Source organism: Papio anubis, chromosome 13 (assembly GCF_008728515.1).
Source record: "Papio anubis isolate 15944 chromosome 13, Panubis1.0, whole genome shotgun sequence".
Lineage (NCBI taxonomy): Eukaryota > Metazoa > Chordata > Mammalia > Primates > Cercopithecidae > Papio > Papio anubis.
This window is the reverse complement of record NC_044988.1, coordinates 100,240,226-100,264,100: the sequence shown is the minus strand read 5'-3', so window position 1 is coordinate 100,264,100 and position 23,875 is coordinate 100,240,226. Positions and strand designations below refer to the sequence as shown.

Below are 23,875 nucleotides of genomic sequence, written 5' to 3'. Positions count from 1 at the left end.
TGACTGAGGCCTGTTGGCTGAGAACTCCTCAACCCCAGCCCAAATTTCTGGGTGGGGCTGGGATCGCCTCAGCAGGGTCCTTGATGAATCCTGAACCTGGGAGGCTGGCAGAGACCCAGTAGGCATGGGCGGTGGCGGGTGGGGGTGGGGCATGCATTCAGAAGACAGACTGGGCAGCCGCCCGCCCCGCCTCCCCGACCCGGACTGCCCTTACAGTGATGACCATGCATCTTTCTTAATGGAACACAACCGCTGAACTTGGTACATTTCAAGCACTTTAGCCTTCCAGTACACCAGACTGCTGATGAAAATCATCTTCCTTGGGCGCCATGTTAATGAGAGGCCAAATTTCATATGCTTGCAAACTTTCCCCCCTGCCTCCTGTGGCACTACACCCCCCTCCCCCCAATAAAAGATTGCATCAGAGAGAGAGAGAGATTTCCATAATTTATAGTATGGGCATTTCACTGGGGACAAGCGCTAATCTGTACTTACCGATACATTTAAGAAAATGCATCCTCCGCAAGCCTGCACCATTTACGACTCTTGGCACAAACCGCAATGCTTAGTCTTCAATTAAGGGACACCTTAGGGTTCATTATCACACAATCGCTCCCTGTGAACCATGCCAAATGCTGTTTTGGCACAGAGCTTGGAAGATGAATTAGAAGGAAGTCTTCTCTGTAATGCCCTCTCCCGAATTCCCATTACCGTCATCAGCGTTTACGCCCTCCTCCCACTCGGCCCCCTCCCCCCACTTTCGAAGTGCCTTTTACTATTCAATTTCTCAACGTCAAACTCGATTCTCTAGAGGTGCAGTTAAAAATGCCACATCTCCTTTTTGTCTTCCGGCTCTCAACAGGCCTGCCATGGCCGCAGATGCTCTCCACACCCCTTTTCGGCCTGAAGGAGCCACAGATGCTTTTTTTCCCCTCCCGTCAAGAGCTTGGAGTACAGACAAGCGGCCAGTATTGGCCAGGCACACCCCAGCAAGCCCCGTTCAGGATTGAAACAGGTCCCCGCATCTAAGTAGAGGCGACCCGCACAGAAAGGCTGAGGGCGAAGGCAGGGCCCGTTCAGACATGAAAGCAGACACTGCTCAAAGCCAGTCACCCCAACCAACGGGACACAAGGTAAAAAAAAAAAAAAAAGGCGAAGGCTGGTGTTCTCTATTCCTTAATGCTCTTCCAAGTTGGAGGCCAATACTGTCGCCACGAGTCCTAAGACCACAGGACTGTAACTTAACCCCTCTGGGGAAGGATGCCCCATTTGTTTCTTCATGAAAGGAAGGATAGAATGAGCACATGTGCTGACGCCTCCTAGCCCTCCTGGCAATCTGGCATCCCATCGTGGGCACGGGGCTGAGAGCGAGAAAGCACCACCACCAGAGCCACAGGTGAGGCTGGGGACAAGGAGGCGGGGGTTGCAGGCAGCAACAGTCAGGGAAACCGCACCGCGCCTAGGGCAGCCCACCTACATTTATAGGCGAGTGTGTGTGCATGGGCATGCCGGGAAGGGGAGCGGGCGGAGGGCAAGGGGCTGCCCAGTCAGTCGCAGAAGCCCGCTGACCCGCCGCACGCCCTTCAATGCATCTCCCAGCTCCATCTGATGACACTCCCGTACTGACTTCTCATTTAGAGATGCCTGGCTGTGACGGAAGGGGAGCTGAGCCCAACCACGGCACTCAAGTCAAGCTGTCAAATCAAAGCCATTAAAATAAAATTAGCTTAACGAACTAGCTAGACATCTAGGCTGTGCACCAGCGAAGGCGGGCTGACGCAGTGCAAGACGATGGGCGAGGCCCGCAGGAATCCTCTTTCCCTCTCGCACGGCAGCGGGCAGGGGGCAGAGGGACAAACTGGCGAATGGAAGGCAAACAGGCCAGAAAGACTTTGCCCACAAGATGTCTTGTGGAAATTTTATTATATAGAGTGTAAAATGAATTGTCAGTCAAATAAAAAGAACACTTTTTTTCTTAAAAACCACATGCATAACATTTTCCAATTGTCTTTTTTAATAGTTAGACATTTCAAGCATTATAAGAAAAATAAGGAGAAAAAACCAGAAACTAACTTCAGTACATTTCAAACGGAATGTCCCTCAGGTCAATTAGAAATGCAAGAAAAAATAGCTTCAATTCCGTTTTTTTTCCTTTAAAAATACATGTTATCTGTACAAGATACACTACAGTAAACACTGGAAATCATATTATCCCTTTTATTAAATCAAAATTATTTAATTCATAATGCGGTTAATACTAATTTATTCATCTAGTTAATCTGACAAAATATTAAGAAAATATTTAAAAGAAAAGAGCAAACAACACCTTGGAATTAAAAATAGTTATAACTACATTTTTATATGGTTTAATGTTCCACAGTGTGTGTTAAAAGTTATATTGAATTTCTTAATATTAAAAATAACAGTATTTATATTTCTGAGAGAATAGAGAAAGGTTTTTTGTTTTGTTTTAAAAACAAGCTTGGAGGTCTTAGATACACAGTTGCGACTGGTAATGGAGACATGAAACAAACGTATGCTAAACACACGAACACATTTTTATATTACCCCTTTAGAACTCTAGAAATTATACAAACCCTACAAAATGCCCCTCCCAACCCCTGTTGGACAGCAATACAATTATCTGTCTCAATTCAGAATTCACATCATTCATTACAATACATAATAGTTCAGTTTTTTAAAAAATGCAATAAAACCAGACAGCCAAGATACAACAAATTAGAAGTAAAACATTAAATGAATTTACACATTTAAGAATACTTAAATACTGCTTTAAAATTTTTAAAAAGAATTTGTTACATACCACCTAAGACTTCCAAGCCACTTTCTGTTGCAACAGAAAAAACTGCAAATAAAAAGGACACAAAACAAAACAAAACCGAAACCATCATGTTGAAATGTCACAGCTCTGAGGCACGTTCTGGTGCCTGACTTTGTAGGTATTGCTCCAAAAAGAATCCCAGAGCTTATACATTTGAAATAACAAAAATAATGAAACAAAAATTATCAGCAATTTTTAGTAACTAATCTTCCCGATTTTTAGAAAAATTCCGTTAATCTAAATATAGTGTTTCACAGAACAAAACAACGGTTCTTCATCAAAAGGTTTGCGAATGTAAAAACCTCTGTTACAAATAGGTTTTCTTTGACAATGTTTTTGAGGGGAAGTTGGCCACGAGGACACTGTCCTACTGCTCCTGTGGGCGGAAGGGAAGAGGAATTAGTCTGTGATGGCAGGTTCTCAGGTCTGCGTGCCAGTGAGGAGGTGACAGGCCACCCTCTCCCCTCTGGTGCCATGCCGGCACTGACACACACAGACAGGGCCGTGTCCCAGCACCTCCCCTGGGTCTCGCGTCACGGGAGCTGGGCCAGATAAAACCTCTGCTGAAGAGGTGGTCTTGGGCTTCTCTCTCTGCTAGGGACTCGGGGCAGGGAAGAGCGGACAGTGTGAGCCGCTGTCACCACCAGCCCTGACACCTGTTTCCCCAGGACCAGACCCAGACGGCCAATTTGGCAGTGAGTGGCCTACCCAGCTGAGTCCAGGGCCAAGAGGTAACTGAAATGTTATCCATGAGGACCTGACTGGCATCAGGTGGGAAATGCGCCCTGTGGGAACATTTGGACGTCTTCCCTTCTTTAATAAGAAATCCGTTTTTGGCCTCTGAACAGAACCCTCTAGGTTGTGCGCAGAAGAGGAAAGCTGGGCTCTGCCCCCAGTGCCCTCTCCCTGCCTCCTGCTGCTGCCCGGGCATGGCTGACGGCCTGGCCACTCCACCCTGCTCGGGAGCAGCCACTGGAGCGCACCCTCTGCACACGTTCCTTTACAGTCAGGGAAGCTGAGGCTTAGAGGAAGACAGAGACTACTCATCAGCCCTGAGGTCTGGGGCTCGGACTTGAGAAAAGATCAGGTAGTTCCTTGCAGGGGCTGCACCACCAATCCTCCCACTTGGCCTACACTCTTTTTCTCTGGAGCGAGGAGGGACAGAGGGGCTGGAGCCAGGCTTTCAGCAGATGCAGCCTCGCTGAGGAGCTGCGGGGCCCAGAGGCTCCTCCTAGCCCAGTGCTCTCATCCTGGGGTCAGGAAACACAGGCTTGGGAACAGGGGCTTGGGGCTAGGGAGTGGCTGCGGTGCTGGTGATTAGCTACAGACCTGGCTGTGGGCCTGCGCCTGCCCTAACGTCTGTCCATAGAAAGCGACCTGCTGTCTGTAATATTCTGCCCAGGCCATTGTGTAGTCCGGTGGGGAGCTGGCCTGAGGAGCAGCACTGGCGGCGTGACCTGGTTGACAAAGGAGGAAACAGGTTATCGGGAGCAGGGGCGCACTAGGTAGGGCCCTTCCCAAAGGCCCTGGGCATCTGCTCTCCCTCCGGACGGCTGGAAGGCAGGGAGGTCTGGGAGGTGGTGCAGCGAGGCTGGTGCTGCGGGAGTGCTTGCTACAAAAGGTGCGGTTAGCCTTTTGTTGCCCGGCCCCTGCTATGCCTGTGAAGACCAAGTCTCCCGTCTGCCTTCTCTCTGCGGAAGCGCGTTATCTGCATCTGCCTGCCCCTTCAGCTCCTGGGCCCGTGACAGAGACAGAAGGCGGGATTCTGGGTTGGGGGTGGGGGAGAAGGGGAGTGCCTAGCTTGCGTGCCTGTGATAGCGTCCAAATCCTGTAAACAGCTTGAACACAGGCCCAGGTGTGTCTGGGAATCGGGATTCGGGGAAGACTGGGCAGCTGAGCTTACACCAGGTCCCCTGGTGACCGTGACTGAACACTCTCGCCTCCAACCCCTAGAAGGGCCATGAACCCGGCAATGATTCCAACACCAGGGGACCATTTCTCTGGTGGCCTTCAACCCGCTCTCCTCCAACCAGCAAGAAACAGCCTCCAAACACAAGGCACGGGAGATACCGCTTTAAACAAATCCCCAACCCTCCGGTCTAGCAATGGTGGAAATACGCAGAGTCTGGCACTAACTTTAGATGACTCCCCAGAGACCTTTGGCTTGTGGGTCCCTCGCCCTGCTCTGAAGGCTGGTTTCGTTTCTGGTAGTTAGAAAACTGACCTACTTAAGAGGAGAAACGAAGCACCCAGCTTCAATGTCCAGGTAAGGCCTCCTTCCCTGAGTCTCACCACCTTTCCTCATCTGCCCTGAAGCACCGAGACAGAGAACAAGACGCCCGGCTGGTCTGTTTGCTGGCCAGGTGGCACCCAACCCGAATCTTTCCGTCCCTAAGGAGACCAGACGCCAGCTGAGCCCACACTTCCAGGTGCCACGCCTACCTCGAAGTCCTTTGGAGCCCAGCAGGGGGAGAACTAAGAGGAGGGGACGACAGGCCTGTGCCGGATCGCAGGGCAGCCTGTGGTCACTAACTGACTATGCCTGGACTCCTGACAGAGAGAAGCAGGCAGGCACAGGGGTGGAGGACGAAGGCAAATAATGAGATCAAGCCACACGGGGAAGGCATTAGGGAAAAAAGAGGTGACAGCGAGCCTTGGACTCTGAAGTCTCCGGGCTAGAGGGGACTGTGCTGCCGGGAGCCACAGGTTAGGAGGGCCGGGCACTCACTCTGTTTTTTGTAATAGTCTTCCCAGGCCTTGCTGTAGCTGGGCTGGCTGCTCTGCGGCTGGCTCTGCTGGCCTGTGCGAAGAACACAAAAGCAGTCAGGCCTTCCGGGCTCCTCACAGCCTCGGCCCCAGCCCGCCAACTGCAGGCCCTGCCCTGCACTCCTCCACCTCGCTCCTGGCCACACACGGTTCCACAGCCCTGCCTAGGAAGGAGGCGGCAGCTGGCAGGGCTGGGAGGGGTGTAACTAAGATCACTGTAAGGGTGGGGCTGGGCAGACCGGCTGCCCCTCACAGGGCAACTAGCAAGGCTAGCCTGACCCTCTTCAGATGGAGACATGAGATGTGGGTCCACAGACGGGGGCTTGAGGGCCACAGCCACGGTTGTTTTGAGGCTCCCCAGTCAGCCTTCCAAACACTCCAGAGGCTGCTGACCACTCTTCGCGTGGCCCTCTGTTCAAGATCTGGGGGCTGTGCCTCTGGACCAGCGGAAGTGGAGGGGCCACGCAGCGCAGGGGTGGGCAGCACCAGTGGGCTCCTGGACCCTGTCCAGCCTGAGGCTGTGCTGGGGTAGGGCAGAGGGAAAGGGGATGCATGTGTTGGGGTGGTCCAGCCCTTCTCTTCCATGCAGGACCCTGGGTTCACCGTCTAGGCTGTGGGGCAATGAAGACTGGGAGGGGCAGAGAAACAGCCGGCGCCCGGAAACACAGCCTCAGCACTGCGCCAGGCACAAGACGGGGTTCAAAGACTTGACCACAGCAGTGGGTCAGGACCTTTCCTTCTGCCCAAGCTGGGGCTGGCTCAGGTGTCCACCTGCCAAGGCCTACAAAAGACCCCCTCACTGTCTTGTCTCCTGTGAGGATTGTAGCCTGAAGCAGGCAGGAAGGGCAAACCACTGCAAAGCGCGCGCAGCCAAATGCTTTCTCCGCCAGTTCACTTTACTGCAGGCTGAGGAGCAGTGTGGGGAAGCAGCAAGCAGCGGGGGGAAGGAGGTAAGGAGATGCTCCGCTTCCTCCCACAGGGGCAGGGCGAAGGAGGGACACAGGCAGCAAACACTCTTCCCTCTGACACAGAGGGCGCCAGCAAGCAGGACTTCACTGCCAAACAGTATTTCACCAACCCAAACTGGTTCTCAACTGCAAAACCCCGGAATAAACAAATGAGCCAAGCTCAACAACATGAGATGAAGGCTGCCCAAGGGTGGCAAGACCACTGGGCGCCTCCTGCGCTCTCCCTTCCTCAGCCCAACAGGCCTCTGCCAGTTCCACCCGCCAGGGGGCCGTTTCCCCTGAAGGCCTCCCAGGCCTCATGTCTCCAGAGTCAATCCTGGCCACCTCGCTGCCTGGAGGATTCTCTCAGACCAGAACAGCACCCAAAGGCCCCGGCACTGTGAGTGCAGCTCCCACCGAGACGTGAGGAGCCAAGGAAAGGAAACAGGGTCAGCACCCATGGTCAAGCATGCAGAGAGAAAAGGAATGGTGGGATCTGGGTGCTGTGTGGGTGCTCACTGCAGTGTTCTATGATGTTTGAAACGTTTCATAATAAGATACTGGGGAAAAAAGGGAAGAAACACAACTATACAATTTCAGAGCATGCAAGTGCTTTAGAATTCAAACCCAAACCCTTGATTTTACATGTGACAGAAGTGGAGCTCCAGAGAAGGCAGGGCGTGCCTAAGGCCACACAGCACTGGCCTCAGGACTCTGTGTAAGGCTAAAGTGGCAGAACCCCAGAAAGGGGGCTCAGGCCCTCCGAGCCAGGCTGTGAGGCGGGGCCTGCGGCCTGGGTGCTGTCAGAATCTGCAGACACTGAAGAAGCCTTTCCAAACACAGGACAGAAATTCCAGATGGGTCACGAGAACCTGGATCGTACTAAGGTAAGCGTTCTGCTTTGCTTTGTGAAGGCCATGCCAGAGGAGCTAGACCAGCTCTGAAACCCAACAGTGGCTCCTGAAGCGGCTGTGAGGACAGAGTGGGCGGGGCTTTGATTCCCACCCGGACTTCCTCCTTCACAACCAGTCTCCCCGGAGAGGCGGGACGCAGCAGAGGTCATTCCCTAGCTGTTTGCTTCTGAAAAGTTCAGGAGATGAAAGCCTGAGAGGGGAGAGGAAGGCAGCCAGGAGCCAGCCCCCACAGGGAGTGGAGAAGAGGAGGGGCAGAAGCTGGCTCAACCCACACCCACAGCCCATCCATGCATGGGGAACAAAAGTGACAGAGGCCCAGAGCTCTGAGGAGGACAGGTGGGCCAAGAGGGCCAGCCCAGAGTCCCCAGTCCGCCTGAGGTTTGTGCAGTTTCCCTCTGGGCCTTTCTCTGAGCATGCGCAACCCCCGGGACAGGCCTACAGGAAGCCCCAAGCCCCACCCAGAGGGCTCCTTGTCATTTGGGGAGGGGCATCCTGGGCCTGCGGGCTGAGTTGAGTGGGGGCGTTTTGGCCCCAGGACTTCTGTGGGTCCCAGCCTTTCTGGAGGGCATGCACTCCCCACCCCGAGTCACTTACTTGGGACCTGCTGTGTGGGCTGCTGCCACGCCTGGTAGGTGCTGCCCCAGCCCTGGGTCAGAAAGGCCGGAGGACCACTGTGGATGACAAGAGAGTCACTCGTTCCTACAGAGGGCAAGTCACCCGTCATCTCCCTCTTCACTGCTCACCTCCCTCACCCCAGCCAAGCATCACTGGACCCTTGCCTGTCAGCAGCAGCCAAGTGATCACCCTAGTCCCGTCTATTCCCAGCTGAGTCACAGCAGGTCACCTACCTCACGGGGGTGCTGTGGGGGTTCCCGTTCACCTTGGCAGCCATGTTGGGGAAGCACCCGGAGCTCCTCGGAGGAAAAGTACTGGGAAAAGGTGAAAGAAACAACAGACTGAGCGCCTCACATGGAGGGCTCGGCCCCTTCCCCCAGCCATAGGGCACTGAGGGGGCGGTCAGGACGGAAGACGCTCTGCCCTCTGGGAGACTCCCATCCCACTGCGGAGGTCAGTGAGTGACAGGCTGGAGGGACCACTGGTGAGACGAAAAGAAATGAGTCCTGCCCACGCCCAGAACTTCAGGCCTTGGCTGGCGCTCCCTAGAAGCAGCTGGAAAGGACAGGGGATCTCTTGGGAGCGAGGGAATTTTCCCGGGCAAGACGGATGCAAAAGACTCACTTTTGATGAGGTGGGGCAGGTGGCTGGCTGAAGGGACTCTGTCCGAAGGCTCCAGGTGCTCCGAGATTGGTCCCCTGTGGGGGCACAGAGGGAGCTCTCACCCGCTGTTGGCTGCACACCTCTGTCCTCTGCCCAGGCCCGCCCCGAGGCAAAGCCCAGCTATTGGGGGGATGGAGTCGAGTGAAGTCAGGACACCTACGCACTCACACTAGCCTTCCTTCCCACAGCAGGCTGCACTGCAGAAATGGCTTCTGCCCTCCAGCGACCAATACCACCACACAGCCAGTCCTGGCACCACCACAACTGCCCTGGTATATCACCCTGGGGGTAGGGACCAACCTGCTTGACTCTCCCGTCAACTTAGGCTGGCCCAAGGCTCTTTCTGCCATTCTACGTCCCCATTGAGGTGAGCAGTGGCCCATCTGTCCTCCATCAACACTCCCTTTCTTTATCTGCCTTGAGGTGCCTGAAACTAAAGCCAGAGTCAATGAAAGCTGCCTGCTGGGCTGGCCGCCAGGGCAATGCCAGCGGAGTCCCGGGGCAGCGCTGGGGGGAGGCTGCTGCCCCAGCTGCTCATCTAAGCCTGCAGGGGAACGGCTCTGGGGCCTCGGCTGCTGCGGCCTTGGTGAGTCCTGCCAGGCTTCCTTCATTGCTTCTGGGCCTGGCTCTGGCACTCCCTGGGTCTCCGACCCTCCTTCGGCAAAGCAGGAGGGGGCTTGCCCTCATGTGATGTGAGAACCCACAGGCACAAGCAGCGCAAGGTTGCGGGAAAAGCTGGTACCTTGGACATCCAAAAGCAAACAGCTATGAGTAAGCCAGGTGGGGGAAGGACCTTGTACGTACGCCAACTTTCTCATCTATGAGCTGCCTGGCCACCTCGATCTGCTGGGGAACCCCCCTGATGGTGAATCTCCGCAGGTTGGGGTCGCTGTTGGGAGGGGGGTTCCTCTGAAGCTCCACGTGTGCCCCTGACTGCTGGTTGATGCTTTTGATGTTCTCACCCCCTGTGGACAGCAGAACACAAACCGAAGAGTAAGCCGCTACTGTGGCAACCCGAGGCTCTGGGCACTTGGCTCCAGAAGAGGACTCGGGGGGATTTTGTGCACGTCGGCACTTGTCCCGACAGTAGAGAAGTGCTCTCTCTTTACTCCAAAGTGGTTGTAACTAAACCCAGGGCTCTCTCACCTGCAAAACTAGCTGTTTGGAGTGAAGCTGGACTTCCTCTCAAAGCCAAGCTGAGGCCACAGATGCCATGTGAAACCTCCATGTGGAGGCCGAGTGGCCCAGTGACCAGGTCTGGCTGAGGCCCGTGGGTCTACACCATGGAGCTCACCCCTGGGGGCCAGCTGTGGGGCTCCTGCCCAGCCAGGGATGGCACTGCCCTTCTTAGCACAACAATGGTGAGCCAAGGGCCCTTCTATGACAATGGGGCCTTCAGCCTGGCTGTGGGCAACTGTCTCCATAGGCCAAACAGACCACAGGCCCAAACATGCCTGGAGCCCGCTCGGGCCTTCAGTATCCCACCCTGTCACTTCTCAAGTCCCTGCCTCCTCCATGGGGTGGGCAGGTCTAGCCAGGCAGTGCAAGGATGGGGTGGAGGCCACAGAGACCTGGGTGGAGCAGGGCTAATGAAAATTTAGTTGGTCTCTTTCAAAAACCTGTGAGAGTCTCAGTCTCTTAATGAAATTTGCGTAATAAAAGCTCCAGCAGTGTAACAATAGTTGGATTCTTCTGAAATTCACAGAACTTGCAGATCTGCTCTGCTCAACTCCGTGGGGGATGGAGGGTTGCTAAGGGGAGCCAGAATACAAGGGTAACTTGGAGCACAGAGTTTGGAAAAGCAGAGAAAAAGGTAATCTGCTCCAAAGCTGGTATAGGGCAGCAGTGAGCCCGGTGATCAAAAGCAAAGGCCAGGGGCCAGTGTCGGCCCCTCCTCTGCCCACAGTCAAAACAGGCCCTAAATGCCATGTGCCACCTCATCAAGACACCATCCCCACAATCCACCAAACACTCCCAGCTTCCCTCCACCCACTGCCAGAAAAGCCCTGTCTCAACAGCCTATCAGGCCAGTCGGGAGGGGACGCTAAAGGCAGACACAAGCTGCATCTTGTCAGGACTCTATAGGGGTCAAGGAATGAAGAAGGAGACTTCAGGTGGTCCTTACTGAAGGCAGCGGGGGCAGCCCTTACAGGGGAGAAAAGACGCTGGGAGACATGGCATGCAGATAAGGTCACATGCGAAGAGGTTAAGTTTAGGGTGGTTTTAAATTTAAAAAACCAATAAAATCAAATGTTGTGCTTGTGATTTCCTTAAAGTCCTGCTGGAGATTCAGAAAAGCATCCCTGCATTTTCTATCCTGGCCAGGACCCGCCTGTCTGGGGACACACCAGGCCAACGCCCACAGCTCTGATTTCCTCTGGGCCGGTGCAAGCCCCTCCTAGGCGACCTTTACCTCTGCCCTTTACTCAGAGGCCATGGATTTTATCTTCTCTGCACCATGAAAAGCAGGATCCAAGGCAATGGTTTTTGGAGAGCAATAAAGAATAGAGACTTGGCCAGGCGCAGTGGCTCACGCCTGTAATCCCAGCACTTTGGGAAGCCAAGGCGGGTGGATCACCTGAGGTTGGGAGTTCGAGACCAGCCTGACCAACAGGGAGAAACCCCGTCTCTACTAAACATGCAAAATTAGCTGGGTGTGATGGCACATGCCTGTAATCCAAGCTACTTGGGAGGCTGAGGCAGTAGAATCGCTTTAACCCAGGAGGCGGAGGTTGCGCTGAGCTGAGATCACGACACTGCACTCCAGCTTAGGCAATAAGAGTGAAACTCCATCTCAAAAAAAATAATAATAATAAAATAAAAAAGAATAGAAACTAAAATGGAAACCATTTCTCCAGGCACACCTAAGACTCGAGGGAACCCTATCAGCCTCCACCCAGATCCACTTGGTCTGGAGGCAAAAGTACAAAGACATGAGTGTCTGCGACTGAGAATCCTGCGGTCCCCAGACAGCCGAGGCCCCAGCCCTCCCCACTGGGCCCTGGGACCCTCGTCCCCAGGCCTTGGGAACATGCTAATAAGGTGAGGAGGCACCACAAAACCTTGTGGGGCCGGAAGGAGTTAATTTAAGTTCATCTTCTTTCAAAATGAGGTCACTAGCTTGGCACATGGTGGCTGTCTATAGACTCATTCAGCAGCCCGCTCCATTCTTCTACCTGATGGGGGGCAGAAGTGCCCCACCAGTGGCCCCCCGGCTGGACGTGAAATCGTAAAGCAATTAATCAAACCTGCTAAAAGGCCTGGCTGACAAGAGCAGGCTGGCTGCGCTATCTGTCAATGTTGCTGTGTTTATCATGGAAATCCAGCAGGGGCCAGGGAGGCTCTGTGTCTGTCCAGGCCAGAGGCCAAGGAAAGCTGGGCCTGACTGCGTGCGGCTCCTCTCTCCCTTACCCAGGCGCGCCCATCTCGAGGAAAAGAGAGGCCTCACACGGGCCCCGAGGGGGGTGTGTGTGTGTGTGAGACACAGAAAGATCCTCCCATATCTGAGACACTTATTAGGCCTCTTTAGGCTGCTACTCAAGCCTGGGACACAGACCAGTTACTGCTTCGTTCTCATCACTGTTCTCTAGGAATCACTCAGGATGACTCTGTGAAGGACCAACTACAAGGGGCTGCTCTGTGAGCACCAAGGGTTCACTGTGAGAACCTGTCATGGTGAGGCAACAATGCTCGCTTAGGGTTTAGAGACACAAGCAAATGAAAACTTCGCTGACAAAATGGTTTGCAAAAGGCCAAGAAATCTAGATCTAGCTAATCCTCAACCTACAGGCATCAACTAGCTGCAGTCTCACAGCGGTCAGGCTGGCAGTCTGCGCAGTGTGAGACTTCTGGCAGCATCTGGTGCAGCCCGCGATATCCCAAACACTCACCAGCCCGCACACCTGTCGGCAGATGAACACAAACCCATACTGTTTCTACCACCTCTGAGTGGTTCAGCATCTAAAAGACAACACAGTTTCTTGCATTTTGCAAGAGCATAAAGCCCACAGTGTCCGTGAGCTGGGACAAGGGCAGCTCCTGGGACATGAGTGTGGGGGGCTCCCACCTGCCCAGCTCTGGAGGTCTCTGCTGGTGAGGCATCCCCAAGTCCTGCCTATCCAATACGAGTGCCCCTCAGGCAGCTAAGAGGTATTTGGTGATCACAGAAATGTGAGAAACTCTGGAGAGGCGACTGTCCTCTCCACCTGCTATCAAATACCTAATGAAGGCAACTACGAAACCCAGAGACAACGGAGGCCCCGCTGGCCATGAGGCCTGGCTCAGAGCCCCCCGGAAGCCGAGCCCACTGCCACACTGGGAAAGGCCCCACCGCCTCAGCCCTGGTCTCCGTAGCCTTTCTGGGTCCCAGGGCCAGCCAAGATGAACTGCTGCCAATGGCTGAGAAATATGGCTGCTCTCTCCCGGTTCTCAGTGAAGGACAGGAAGGAGCTACAGTAGCCATGAATGAGGGTTTCTTCCTAATGTTCTCCAAAATGCCCAGAAAAAATGAACAAATCAATGTTTATTTCCCTCCACAGAGTCCGGGACTCACAGTAAGTATGCAGAAAGGATAAAAACCATTTTCACCTGTTGTGCGGATCAAGACCAAATACTCAAACCTGGTAAGGGAAAGAAGTGACACAGTCGAGAAGGGATTTTCACTGAGGATATTGTCTCAACCATCCCTCTAAGTTCCTTGTCCCTCTAAGCTCCTTCGAGGTGAGTTAATTACCCATCGGTCGACTGACAAAGGCCCCCCACCTTGCACAGGGTATCTTTTCACCAAGCTAAGCTGCCCTCAACAGGCAAGGGGTTTTACTGCTGTCTTCTTCATATTCACAGGAAAAAATTCACTTTGCCCCTCAAAACAGGCCCGTCAGCAGCCTCAGAGAACCATGCCAAGCAGGGTTTCAGCAGCCCCAGCCTGCAGCAGCAAAGGGACTTCACCCAAGGTTCTGGAGGCCCGCTGACCTGCCTTCCCTCAAGCCAAACAGCTGAACCGGGATGTGAAACCCCAGCTGCCTCTTACCTTTGCCTATGACAAGGCCACACTTATCGGCTGGCACCGTGTATGTTATCTCCTGGACGCCACCAGGGGCTCCCACGCTCCAGTCGCCACGGCCACGACCTCTTCCTCTGGCTGCTGCCAGGCCTCCAAAGCCGTCTCTTTCCTGGAAAGATCACAGAGCTCTCGTGACCTCTGCCACTGCCACAGCACCACTGCTCCTCTTCTCCAGGGAGGAGGTTAAGTGACAGGATGCAATCAATGCCACCCATGAGAACCTAGCAGCTTTCCACACTTCCCATTCTGAAGGGCTCTTTCAAGCCAGTATTGACACCAATCACGGGTGTATCCGGGGAGGGCCTGTGCAGACGAACACGCATGGTTACATAAACAGCTCCAATGTACCCAACAGAAACAGGCAGATACAAACTCCAAGGCTGAAGCCCAGCGGCCTTTCTCCCTGGAGCTTTCCTCACTGGGCCCCGATCTACAGGCATCAAGAGCCGGTTTCTCCCCTGCAGCTGAGGCCCCTCTTTTCCATGGCAGACACATACTGGGCCTGTGGGAAGCCAGGTGCGCAGAGCCTGCTGACCCGCCCCGACCGGGCACTGCTGAGCCACAACACCTGGCACTCCAATCAGCAAGAAGGGTAAATGGATTTTACTCAGTTTTAGAAAACTTCTTGGTGGTTGTGCCTCCAAGCAGCAGCAGCAACAGGTTCGAGGGTGACCATTTGGGGCTACTTTAGAAGGGAGGAACAGAGGGAACCGGCCAGGGCCTCCTCCCCATGCGGGGCTGGAGAAGTCTCTGACTCATTCTCCCACTGTTCGCCCAGCAGAGAGAAAAACCTAAATCTACCAGCTGACAGAGGAAGAACCCTTTCATTCAGACGGCAGCAAGTCTCATTCCAGCTGCTGTCCGCTGAGTCATTTAAACTCAGGTGGAGTTGCGGTATTTAAACTCTCTTAAATGTGGAGGGTGAACCTGGTCAACCTAAGAGCTATTTCATGGAAGGGAGACGCTGCAGACTTTTCAACACACTGAAGAAATGTTGGGCAAAACCTGCTTGTGTTGATTAAGAGTAAACTGAACGTTTACCCAGAATCTAAACCAGCAGAAAGCGGAGACAACTGGAGTGCTCTTCCCCCGCACTCTGCTTTTATGAGACAACTGCCGAGTAAACAAGGCAATTTTAGGAATTTATGTTCACACATGCACACGAGCGCATAGTCAACTTTCTGGGCATGGCACAGATCTCAAGGAAAAGGTTTTCTCCCAAACATCTCACAGCCTCTGCAGCACAAGGTTCATAAACTTTTTTTTTTTTTCTTTTTTGAGAGATTTTTGCTCGTCGCCCAGGCTGGAGTGCAAAGCGGGATCCCGGCTCCCTGCAACCTCCGCCTCCTGGGTTCAAGCAATTCTCCTGCCTCAGCCTCCTGAGTAGCTGAAACTATAGGCATGCGCCACCACACCTGGCTAATTTTGTATTTTTAGTAGGGATGGGTTTCACCATGTTGGTCTTGAACTCCTGACCTCAGGTGATCCATCCGCCTCAGTCTCCTAAAGTGCTAGGATTACAGGCGTGAGCCACCACGTCCAGCTAATTTTGTATTTTCAGTAGAGACAGGGGTTTCACCATGTTGGTCAGGCTGGTCTCGAACTCCTGACCTCAGGTGATCTGCTTGCCTCGGCCTCCCAAAGTGCTGGGATTACAAGAGTGAGCCACGGCGCCTGGCCAAGGTTCATAAACTCTTGCTACAAAAAAGGATGCCAGAGATCATTTAGAGCAGGGGTGTGCAATCTTTTGCTTCCCTGGGCCACACTGGAAGGCGGCTTGTCCTGGGCCACCCATAAAATACACTAACACTAATCATAGCTGATGAGCTTTAAAAAAAAAAAAAAAAAAATCACACAAAAAATCTCCTAACATTTTAAGAAAGTTTATGAATTTGCGTTGGGCTGCATTCAATGCTGTTCCTGGGCTGCGTGCAGCCCACAGGCTGAACAAGCTTGATTTAGTGGCTGTTTCATAAACTTGTCTAATCCTAAGAATTGCCTGGGTCTCTAGTGAAGACCCAAGACCCTCCCCTGGAAATTCTGATTCAGTAGATCTGGGGTGGGGGCCTACACATTTGTAATTTGAGTAAGAACCACCAGATGGCTCTTAGGGGATCACATGGAGAGCACTGCCTGGCACAAAGCACCCTGAGTCTGCTGCTGGGAACACCAGACCCAGAGGTTCAAAGGCTGCTCCAAGGTCACATGACTGATGCCAGAGCTGGGAGTATAATTTCCAATCTCTTGCTTTATTCTTCCGTTCTGGTCTTTCTCAAATGTGTCCTCAGTCCTACCATCAGTTACAGGGGTTCCTAGCACTGTCACACAGGCTGGCTCACAGTCCAAAGACGTAAATGAAATCAAGTGCATGAAGGCAGCTTTAGGACTTTGGAAGATCCTGAAGTGCTTTCTACCACTAACACTGGATTTCACTAACATAGTTTAACATGAAATACACTTTATTATTTGAAACTTGGCGGCCAGTCTCCACGGTATTTCCCCACTTGGTTTAAATAGCCAGAAACTTACTGTGTAAAGGCAATCTAGATGGTGAGGTCAATAAAGGCAGAATGATAATTAATGAGCAGAAAAAAAACACCAAGAAGACAGGAAAGATGCGGATGTAGAGAAACTGCTGGCTTCCCATAATGTGATGTGAGATGCCTCGGGTGACTGCTCTATGCGCTGCACCGAGAGCCCTGGGTAGCACTTTCTACTTCTGCAGCCCGAACGCTCACACTCCACAGAGCTGGACCCACCTGGGCTGTGAGAATCAGCTCGCTGATGATGTGCGCTGCGTGCTGACACCGATCCGGAGGGCCCATGACCTGGGCAGCTCTTTCTGGACTAATCCCATCATCTGAGGGGCCAGGTGAGAGACGGGATTAGAAAAAAGCCCAACGTTAGAAGGAAACAAAGATTAATCTGATTCCCAATCAATATTCTTACCCGCGGTGCCAAAAGGGGCAACAGGAATATTGCCAGCTCCAGGGACTCTTTGGGAGTGATGTGGTTGATAGGAAAATGTGTGTAATTATATTGTTTCGCATATTTCAGGTCCATGCTCAATTCTTATGCAATTATAGCCATTTAAAAAATATATCATTAAAGAACTGAAACAAAACTTGACTTTAAAAAAGCCAAGGGAGTCAGAGCAGAGCTATGGCAACAGCTTCCAGAGAACAGCCTGCCACGTTTTCCTCCTTTCAGACCACATGGAGCAGTTTGCTCATTAAGGCAAATTTATAAAATTTAAAAATTTGTCCTTTATTCTGAGATGTTTTGTCTTTGTAGTTTTAAATTATCTCCAATAAAATCAAAATTTTTATATATATATATATATATTTTTTTTTTTTTTAAATTTTACCTGGCAAAATCAAAAGCTGACATACTATGCATATAGTCCAAGGAGGGGGGAAAAAAAAAAAGGCCTGGAAATCAAAGGTGACTGACAGGGATCCAGAGAGGGAAAAGAAGGTTGGGAAAAGAAACTGAGATTGGTAATCTGGTAGCAGAAATGTTGCAAGGACGAGAAAGGTGAACACACATGAACCAATAGCCAAGCCCTTGTTTTGTAAGGTGTTTTATCATCCTTTCAACACTAAGGATTTCTGAATCATCAAACCCACCTGGTTTAAACTGAATCCTCACACCAGCATCATTCTGGATCTTTTTGATCATTTCCCCGTTTCTTCCTATTACAATGCCCACAGCAAACCTAGGCACAGATACCTAGGCAGAGAGAAACCAAACCTCATCAGAACTTTTCACAAACCTGTCTTTTTAAAGGGCACTTTTTTTTCCCTTTTTTTTTTTTTTTTTTGAGACTGAGTCTCGCTCTGTTGCCCAGCCTGGAGTGCAGTGGCACAATCTCAGCTCACAGTAGCCTCTGCCTCCTGGGTCCCAATGATTCTCCCACCTCAGCCTCCCGAGTAGCTGAGAAAAAAGGCACAGGCAACTATGCTCGGCTAATTTTTGTATTTTTAGTAGAGACGGGGTTTCACTTTGTTGGCCAGGCTGGTCTTGAACTCCTGACCTCAGGTGATCTGCCCACCTCGGCCTCCCAAAGGGCTGGGATTACAGGCGTGAGCCACCGTGCCTGGCCAGGACACTTTATTTTATTTTTGAGATGCAGTCTCGCTCTGTTGCCCAGGCTGTAGTGGCACGATCTTGGCTCACTGCAATCTCCACCTACCCCAGGTTCAAGCAATTATCCCTGCCTCAGACTCCTGAGTAGCTGGAATTACAGGCACCTGCCACCATGCTCGGCTTATTTTTGTATTTTTTAGTAGAGATGGGGTTTCACCATGTTGGCCAGGCTGATCTTGAATTCCTGACCTCAAGTGATCTGCCTGTCTCAGCCTCCCAAAGTGCTAGAATTATAGGCGCGAGCCACCACGCCCGGCCCAGGACATATTTTAACACACAACTTAGTTTTTATTATAGTGCATTCCTAGAAATGATATAATAAAGGACATTTTTCCCTTTTAGGAATAACATTGTGGTTGAACTGCATTCTTAACTGTTAAATGCATCCAATTTGAGATTTGATCAAAATAGTTATAAAAATGAATAAACCTTATAGATAAAAGATGAAAAATAGTACTTTTGCCTTCCAATAAACACACCATACACACAGTTACCCAGGCTGGATTTGTTACCCAGACTGGATTACAGTGGCGTAACTGTAGCTCACTACAGCCTCGATCTCCTGGGAGGAGTGAGCCTCCCTCCTTAGCCTCTAGAACAACTGGGACTATAGGCATGTGCCACACCTGGCTAATTTAAATAATTTTTTTTTGTTTTGGTAGAGATGATGTCTGGCTATATTGCCCAGACAGATCTCAACCTCCCGGCCTCAAATAGTACTCCTGCCTAAGCCTCTCAAAGCACTGGGATTACAGGCATGAACCACCATGCGTAGCCCTAGTGGTTCTTTAAAGTGTATTTTTTTCCTTCATTTTTCTTTTATTGTGGCTAAAATATACATAATATTTATCACTTAACCACTTGTAAGTACACAATTCAATGACATTACATACATTCACAATGTTGTGTAACCATCACCACTATCCATATCCATTTCATCATCCCCAGCAACTCTGTATCCATTAAACAATGACTCCTCCTTCCCCCAGCATCTGATAGCTTCTACTGTACTGTCTGCCTCTATGCATCTGCCTCTTCTAGGTGCCTCAGGTAAGTGGAATCGTACAATATTTCTTCTGTATCCGTCTTATTGCAATGAGCATACTGTTTGTAAGGTTCATCCATGTTGTCGCACACAACAAAATTTCATTTTCTAGGATAGACTCTGACCCCCCTGCAACCTCTTCAATAAATACAGGCTGCTGAGTTTGATAGAATCATGATATACATCACCAAGAAATCCTGAACTTTGGTTTTTACCTGGGCAACTGGTTAACCTCTAAAGCAAAGCTTCAAAACCAAGGGAAACGGCCCCATGCCCTGAAATGCAGCCAGCTCCCCTCACTGCAGGCCGATTCCGTTCCAGTCCACCCTCACACCCACCCTAACAAGTGAGGTAATTCTTAAGGTTTTGAGACAAAACTTAACTGACTTGCTCAAGGTTAAAGAGCTGACAGAAGTGTGACCTACAACTTTAATCCTCATCTCATTTGCCTACTAACCTGTAATTTAAGCATACCTCTATACTGCCTCCTCCCATTCGGGAGTTGAAATCACCACGTACACCCCGAAAGTCAGCTTGGTCTTTTTCTCGGATAATCTCTAGTACCATTTCTCTTGCTTGCTGCATAAACACAAACAAAAAGCATTATGAGAAAAAATTCCTGAAAAAAGATACACCACCAGGTGAAATTTCAAGATCAAACCCTCTTAACTTGGGGTTTAAAGGCACTCAGCTTTAGGATAATTCGCTTACTGCTTACGGGACATGTAGGGATGCATGTATCAAATTTGAAGTGATGTGTCCAAATGTCCACACAGGTAAGGGTCCACCTTCTATAAAAAGCCTCAGTTGGGTGAGCACATCTGCATGTGGTCAGAAATGGATTCCTATCACCCCTAGGTGTTTTTAAATTTTTAAATCTTTTTCTTTCTGATCAATACAGTGGATTGACCTAGGTGTTTCTTGATGCCATTTCTTTCTAGCAGCAAGGGGTGTCTAAGACGCCCACTGAGGGCAGGTCCACGAGACAGAGAACTCTGCCAAGGCTTTACATCACAGAGGCACTGCAGTAAGTTAAAAAGAAAAGGCTGAAAGCCAAATACATTGCTTTAAACAAACAAACAAACAAACAACAACAACAAAAGGGCAAGCCTATCTTATTTCTATAATCTCCTGGTGAGACTTCCTTGTGGACATCACTATATCCCAGGCAGACTCAAGTGTCCTCCTCCCCAAAACACACACTTGGCAAGTCTGTCGCTGCAAGTCGGCCAGCCCATGCCAGTACCAGCCACGCAGGAATCTGTGCTAAAGACCTACTGTACCTTACAACTCAAGGGAATGTGAGAACTGTGTCTAGGAAGAAACAAAACAAACCCGTCAGCAATTTAAATCTTAGGACAGTTGGAGAAATCTGGATATGTACTGGATACCAGACGATGTTTTACAAGTACAGTTTTCTTAGGCCTGGTTATTCTTAGGAGATACATGCTTAAGGATTTAGGGGTAGAGTCATAACATCTGCCACTTCAATGATAAAGAAACACACACACATGCACACACATACAGCAAAACGTTAAGCAGGTTGAAGAGGTATATAGGTGCCCTAAATACAGCAGACTCCGTCTCCTAAATGAAAAAAAAAAAGTGAAATACAGTTTTAAAATTTAAAAAATACTAAAACCCATTAAGTTAAAATTATTTCCTGCAAATTTATGGGACATTAATGATATATTCTTTGCTTGAGGTTTTTCCCTACAAAAGACACCATCAAAGGCTGTGACAGAGAAAGAAGGCCTCTGAGGAAGGCAGTCAAGAAGCAGGCACTCTGTGGCTCCCCCGCAGCCTGCCGCGGGCCTGGATCCGACACCACCACAGTACTGGAGCCCACGGCTGGATGCTGAGCAGGGTGGTGAAAGGCGAGAGGCAATCTGGTTCCTTAAATGCCCAACTGTTCACACTGAGAGAAGGCCGGGAGCTCTGGAGGAGACAGCACATGAGGACTCTGGCCTGATGGAAGTGAAGGACCGCATCACCGACTGGAGTCCCCAGGCAGAAGCATGCCCATCACTGCCCTCACTCCTGTTCTAAAACTGTTATTTTACAGGTGTACCTTGACCAGCTTAGCTGAAGGATAGGGTTCAGAATTGGGAGGAATGTTTTGCCAGGGACTGGAAACTTTCACTGATCAAAACCCCAATGCTCCCGGAGAAGATCCATTCTTGATGGCAGCCTGGCTCACCGAGGAGCATCACTCTGGAGCTACTCTGAATGTGGCAATGGCAAGACAGGCTGCAGGTGGCAGAAAAAAGTACATCTGTGTTTCACTGAGGACAGACAAAGACCTTATACCCTCTGCCCACTTGAATTCTTGCTACCAGCAAGAGCTGGAAGGACAGGACCATCCCAGGGGATTGAAAACCAAGCCTCTTACTGCTTTCAGCCAGTGGGGCTATCTCCCCTGGCAGCTCGGGGCGCAGGACACTTGCTATGAGGGTGCCCAGGCACCTGGATGGCTCTGGTACCTGTGCTCACCTCCAACCTCAGCTGAAGGGCTTGCAAAATAAGCCCAGAAGAGAATGAGCAAGTAAAAGCCAAGCACAGCCTGCATCTAAGCTGACCACAGGTTAGCAAATCAAAACTGCACCTGGAAGGATGACACGGGGGAAACAAAACAAAACAAAAAAACCATCCTGAGCCGCGCCACCAGCAGAAGCACGGAACTGTTCTGCACACACACAGTCCAGAACAGTCACCACCAGCCTCAGGTGTTACTGGGCATTTGAGGTGTGGCCAGTGTACATGAGGAGCTCAGTTTTTATTTAATGTGAGTGACTTTAAATAGCCACAAGGAGCTAAGGCCTCTGGTTTTGGGCAGCACAAACCTAGATTCTTTTCATCACCAAACTTTGTTGAGGAGAACAGTTTACCTTCAATAACGGAGCAGCCAGTTTCACAATTACTTGAGGAAGATAAAAGTTCTAGGGTACCACCAAGTGACAGTCCCAGAGCCAGGACTCACCCAACCCATGGCTCTTTCCTACCTGTACTTTAAATGCGTCTCCAGTGATACGAAGAGGCTTGTCTGCTCCCGTGGGCAATGGGCCATCCTGGATCATGACCATCTTCACTCCTGTCCGCTCCTGTGGGGAACACACACCAGCACAGCCCTCACTGTCATGAATTGGATCCAGTCACATCCACAATAAGCCCACCTCCCACCTACCACCAGGGACTGCCTTCCAACCTGGGCCACGAAGCTGGCTTCTGTGACAGCAGACATATAGGTTGGGTAAGACCATGTCCAAATGCGAGATGTAAAACCATCTGCTAAAATGATTCCAGTCCCTGGAGTATCTAAGCACTAAGGAGCTACTTTTACTGAACACCAGGCACTTGGCACACACTCCATCTGACATTATGTGATTAGAACTTCCATGGAACTGAGAGTCAAGTCCGGCCACCTTTCTACTTCAGCGTGTAATGGCTCTAGGTCCAGAGCTAATGAGTGGGGGACCAAAACTTGGAGGCTGGGATCCCAAATGATAAACTCTCAGAATCTACATTAGGATACCATCCTTACAACCGGGACCCAAGGACCGGGTTATGAGATGGCACGCAAGGGAAGCCGCAATCCTTTACTTGCAACTGCAAAATCCCTTTTCTGAAAGAAAAGTTTATTTATAATTCATCTGGCAGCAAAACTGAACTCATGTCAATGTATTTTTTTCTTTTCTCTGAGTGTATTACTCTATTTAGCTACAGAAATACGCATTTGATTTCAGGGTGCTACCCCAGAACTTGCTGGGAGTGTCAAATTCTGAAACGTGTCTGGTGCCGAGTCTCTCAGACGAGCGATTCTGGCACTAACGGGAGCTAATGCTCACGGAACATTCACTCAGTAACAGGCTCTTACATAAGAAGAAAAGAACGGCTATTATTTCAGCTCCATCACAACAGTGAGGCCTGCACTTGCCCCTTCTGACACACAAAGACCCTGAACCTTCAAAAAGTAAATGAGCACATTTAAGATCAATCAATGAGGGAGTAAGAATGCTGGGTCCGAGCCTCTGACTCCAAATACTGCACTTTTATCTGAGATGCTGTCCTCTGATGATAAAAGCGGCCCTCACAGAGCTCACTGCCAAAAAGGCTGCTCAAAGTTCACAGGGGCCCTGATAGGGCACAGCTGCCCCAGTACTTGGCGTCACACTTGGCATCAGGCGTGGCCGTGGTGTGTGTTCAGAAGCTGTCTGTCAGATGGAGGAAGGAAGCCTCAGCATCATGCTGTGCAAAGCCAGCCCAGTCAGGGAATGCCGGCCGTGAGCAGATCTCTGGGCCAGGAAGCTGAAGACCTGCTGAGAGCGGCCGCTGTGCTCCGCGCTCCGGGCTTACATACCTGCAACTGCTTGATTGTTTCCCCTCCTCTGCCGATGACCAGACCCACTTTAGATGCGGGAATGAGAATCTCCTGGATTGTGCTGTTGCTGTCTATGTCATTATGAAAGCCAGGTCCATTTCGACAGCGGTCCACAATCTGTCCCAGGAGCCGTTTGGCTTGTCTTTGGGAGGGAAAAGAACCACAAGAGAGCCAGCATTAAATGGAGGCTCTGGGTGTGCAAGACAGGGAAATAGCACTGAGGGAAAAGCTGCGGGAGTCAGGGCAGCCCTCCATCCAGCTCCAGCTCCTGCCCCAACCCGGAGGTCTCTCTGCCATCCGCCACGCTACTGGGCTGGAATTTAAAAGCAACACACACCATAGTACCAACGCTGCGACACAGAGCCTTGCCGCCCCTTTCAAGCCTGCCCTCTGCTCATGCTTATGTCTCCACAAAGGTGTCGTCTCCTATTAGGATGCCAGCTGCTCTGGAGGCAGAGACCATCTTTTATCCCTTTACATCTCTCTGTTCCCCC

At 51.0% G+C, this 23,875-nt stretch overlaps 1 protein-coding gene across 9 annotated transcripts in view; it reads right to left on the bottom strand.

The window, feature by feature from the left end:
• Window positions 1-1,888: 1,888 nt before the first annotated feature.
• The window catches only part of FUBP3 (far upstream element binding protein 3), a 59,985-nt gene continuing 37,998 nt past the window's right edge, over window positions 1,889-23,875 (bottom strand). For 5 of the 9 annotated variants that reach the window (XM_003911186.3, XM_009188004.3, XM_009188008.3 and 2 more), the window contains 13 exons: window positions 23,361-23,523; window positions 22,006-22,104; window positions 19,478-19,582; window positions 17,439-17,541; window positions 16,569-16,669; window positions 13,777-13,918; window positions 9,552-9,712; window positions 8,709-8,782; window positions 8,318-8,398; window positions 8,064-8,140; window positions 5,571-5,642; window positions 4,172-4,299; window positions 1,889-3,218 (listed from right to left, as the gene is read on the bottom strand). In XM_003911186.3, the coding sequence (XP_003911235.1) occupies window positions 3,210-3,218; window positions 4,172-4,299; window positions 5,571-5,642; window positions 8,064-8,140; window positions 8,318-8,398; window positions 8,709-8,782; window positions 9,552-9,712; window positions 13,777-13,918; window positions 16,569-16,669; window positions 17,439-17,541; window positions 19,478-19,582; window positions 22,006-22,104; window positions 23,361-23,523 (1,315 nt within the window). In that variant the 3' untranslated portion in view covers window positions 1,889-3,209. Of the gene's footprint in view, window positions 3,219-4,171; window positions 4,300-5,570; window positions 5,643-7,146; window positions 7,660-8,063; window positions 8,141-8,317; window positions 8,399-8,708; window positions 8,783-9,551; window positions 9,713-13,776; window positions 13,919-16,568; window positions 16,670-17,438; window positions 17,542-19,477; window positions 19,583-22,005; window positions 22,105-23,360; window positions 23,524-23,875 lie in introns of those variants that run through there. The other 4 variants (XM_009188005.3, XM_017949545.3, XM_017949546.3 and 1 more) reach the window with 3 other exon arrangements.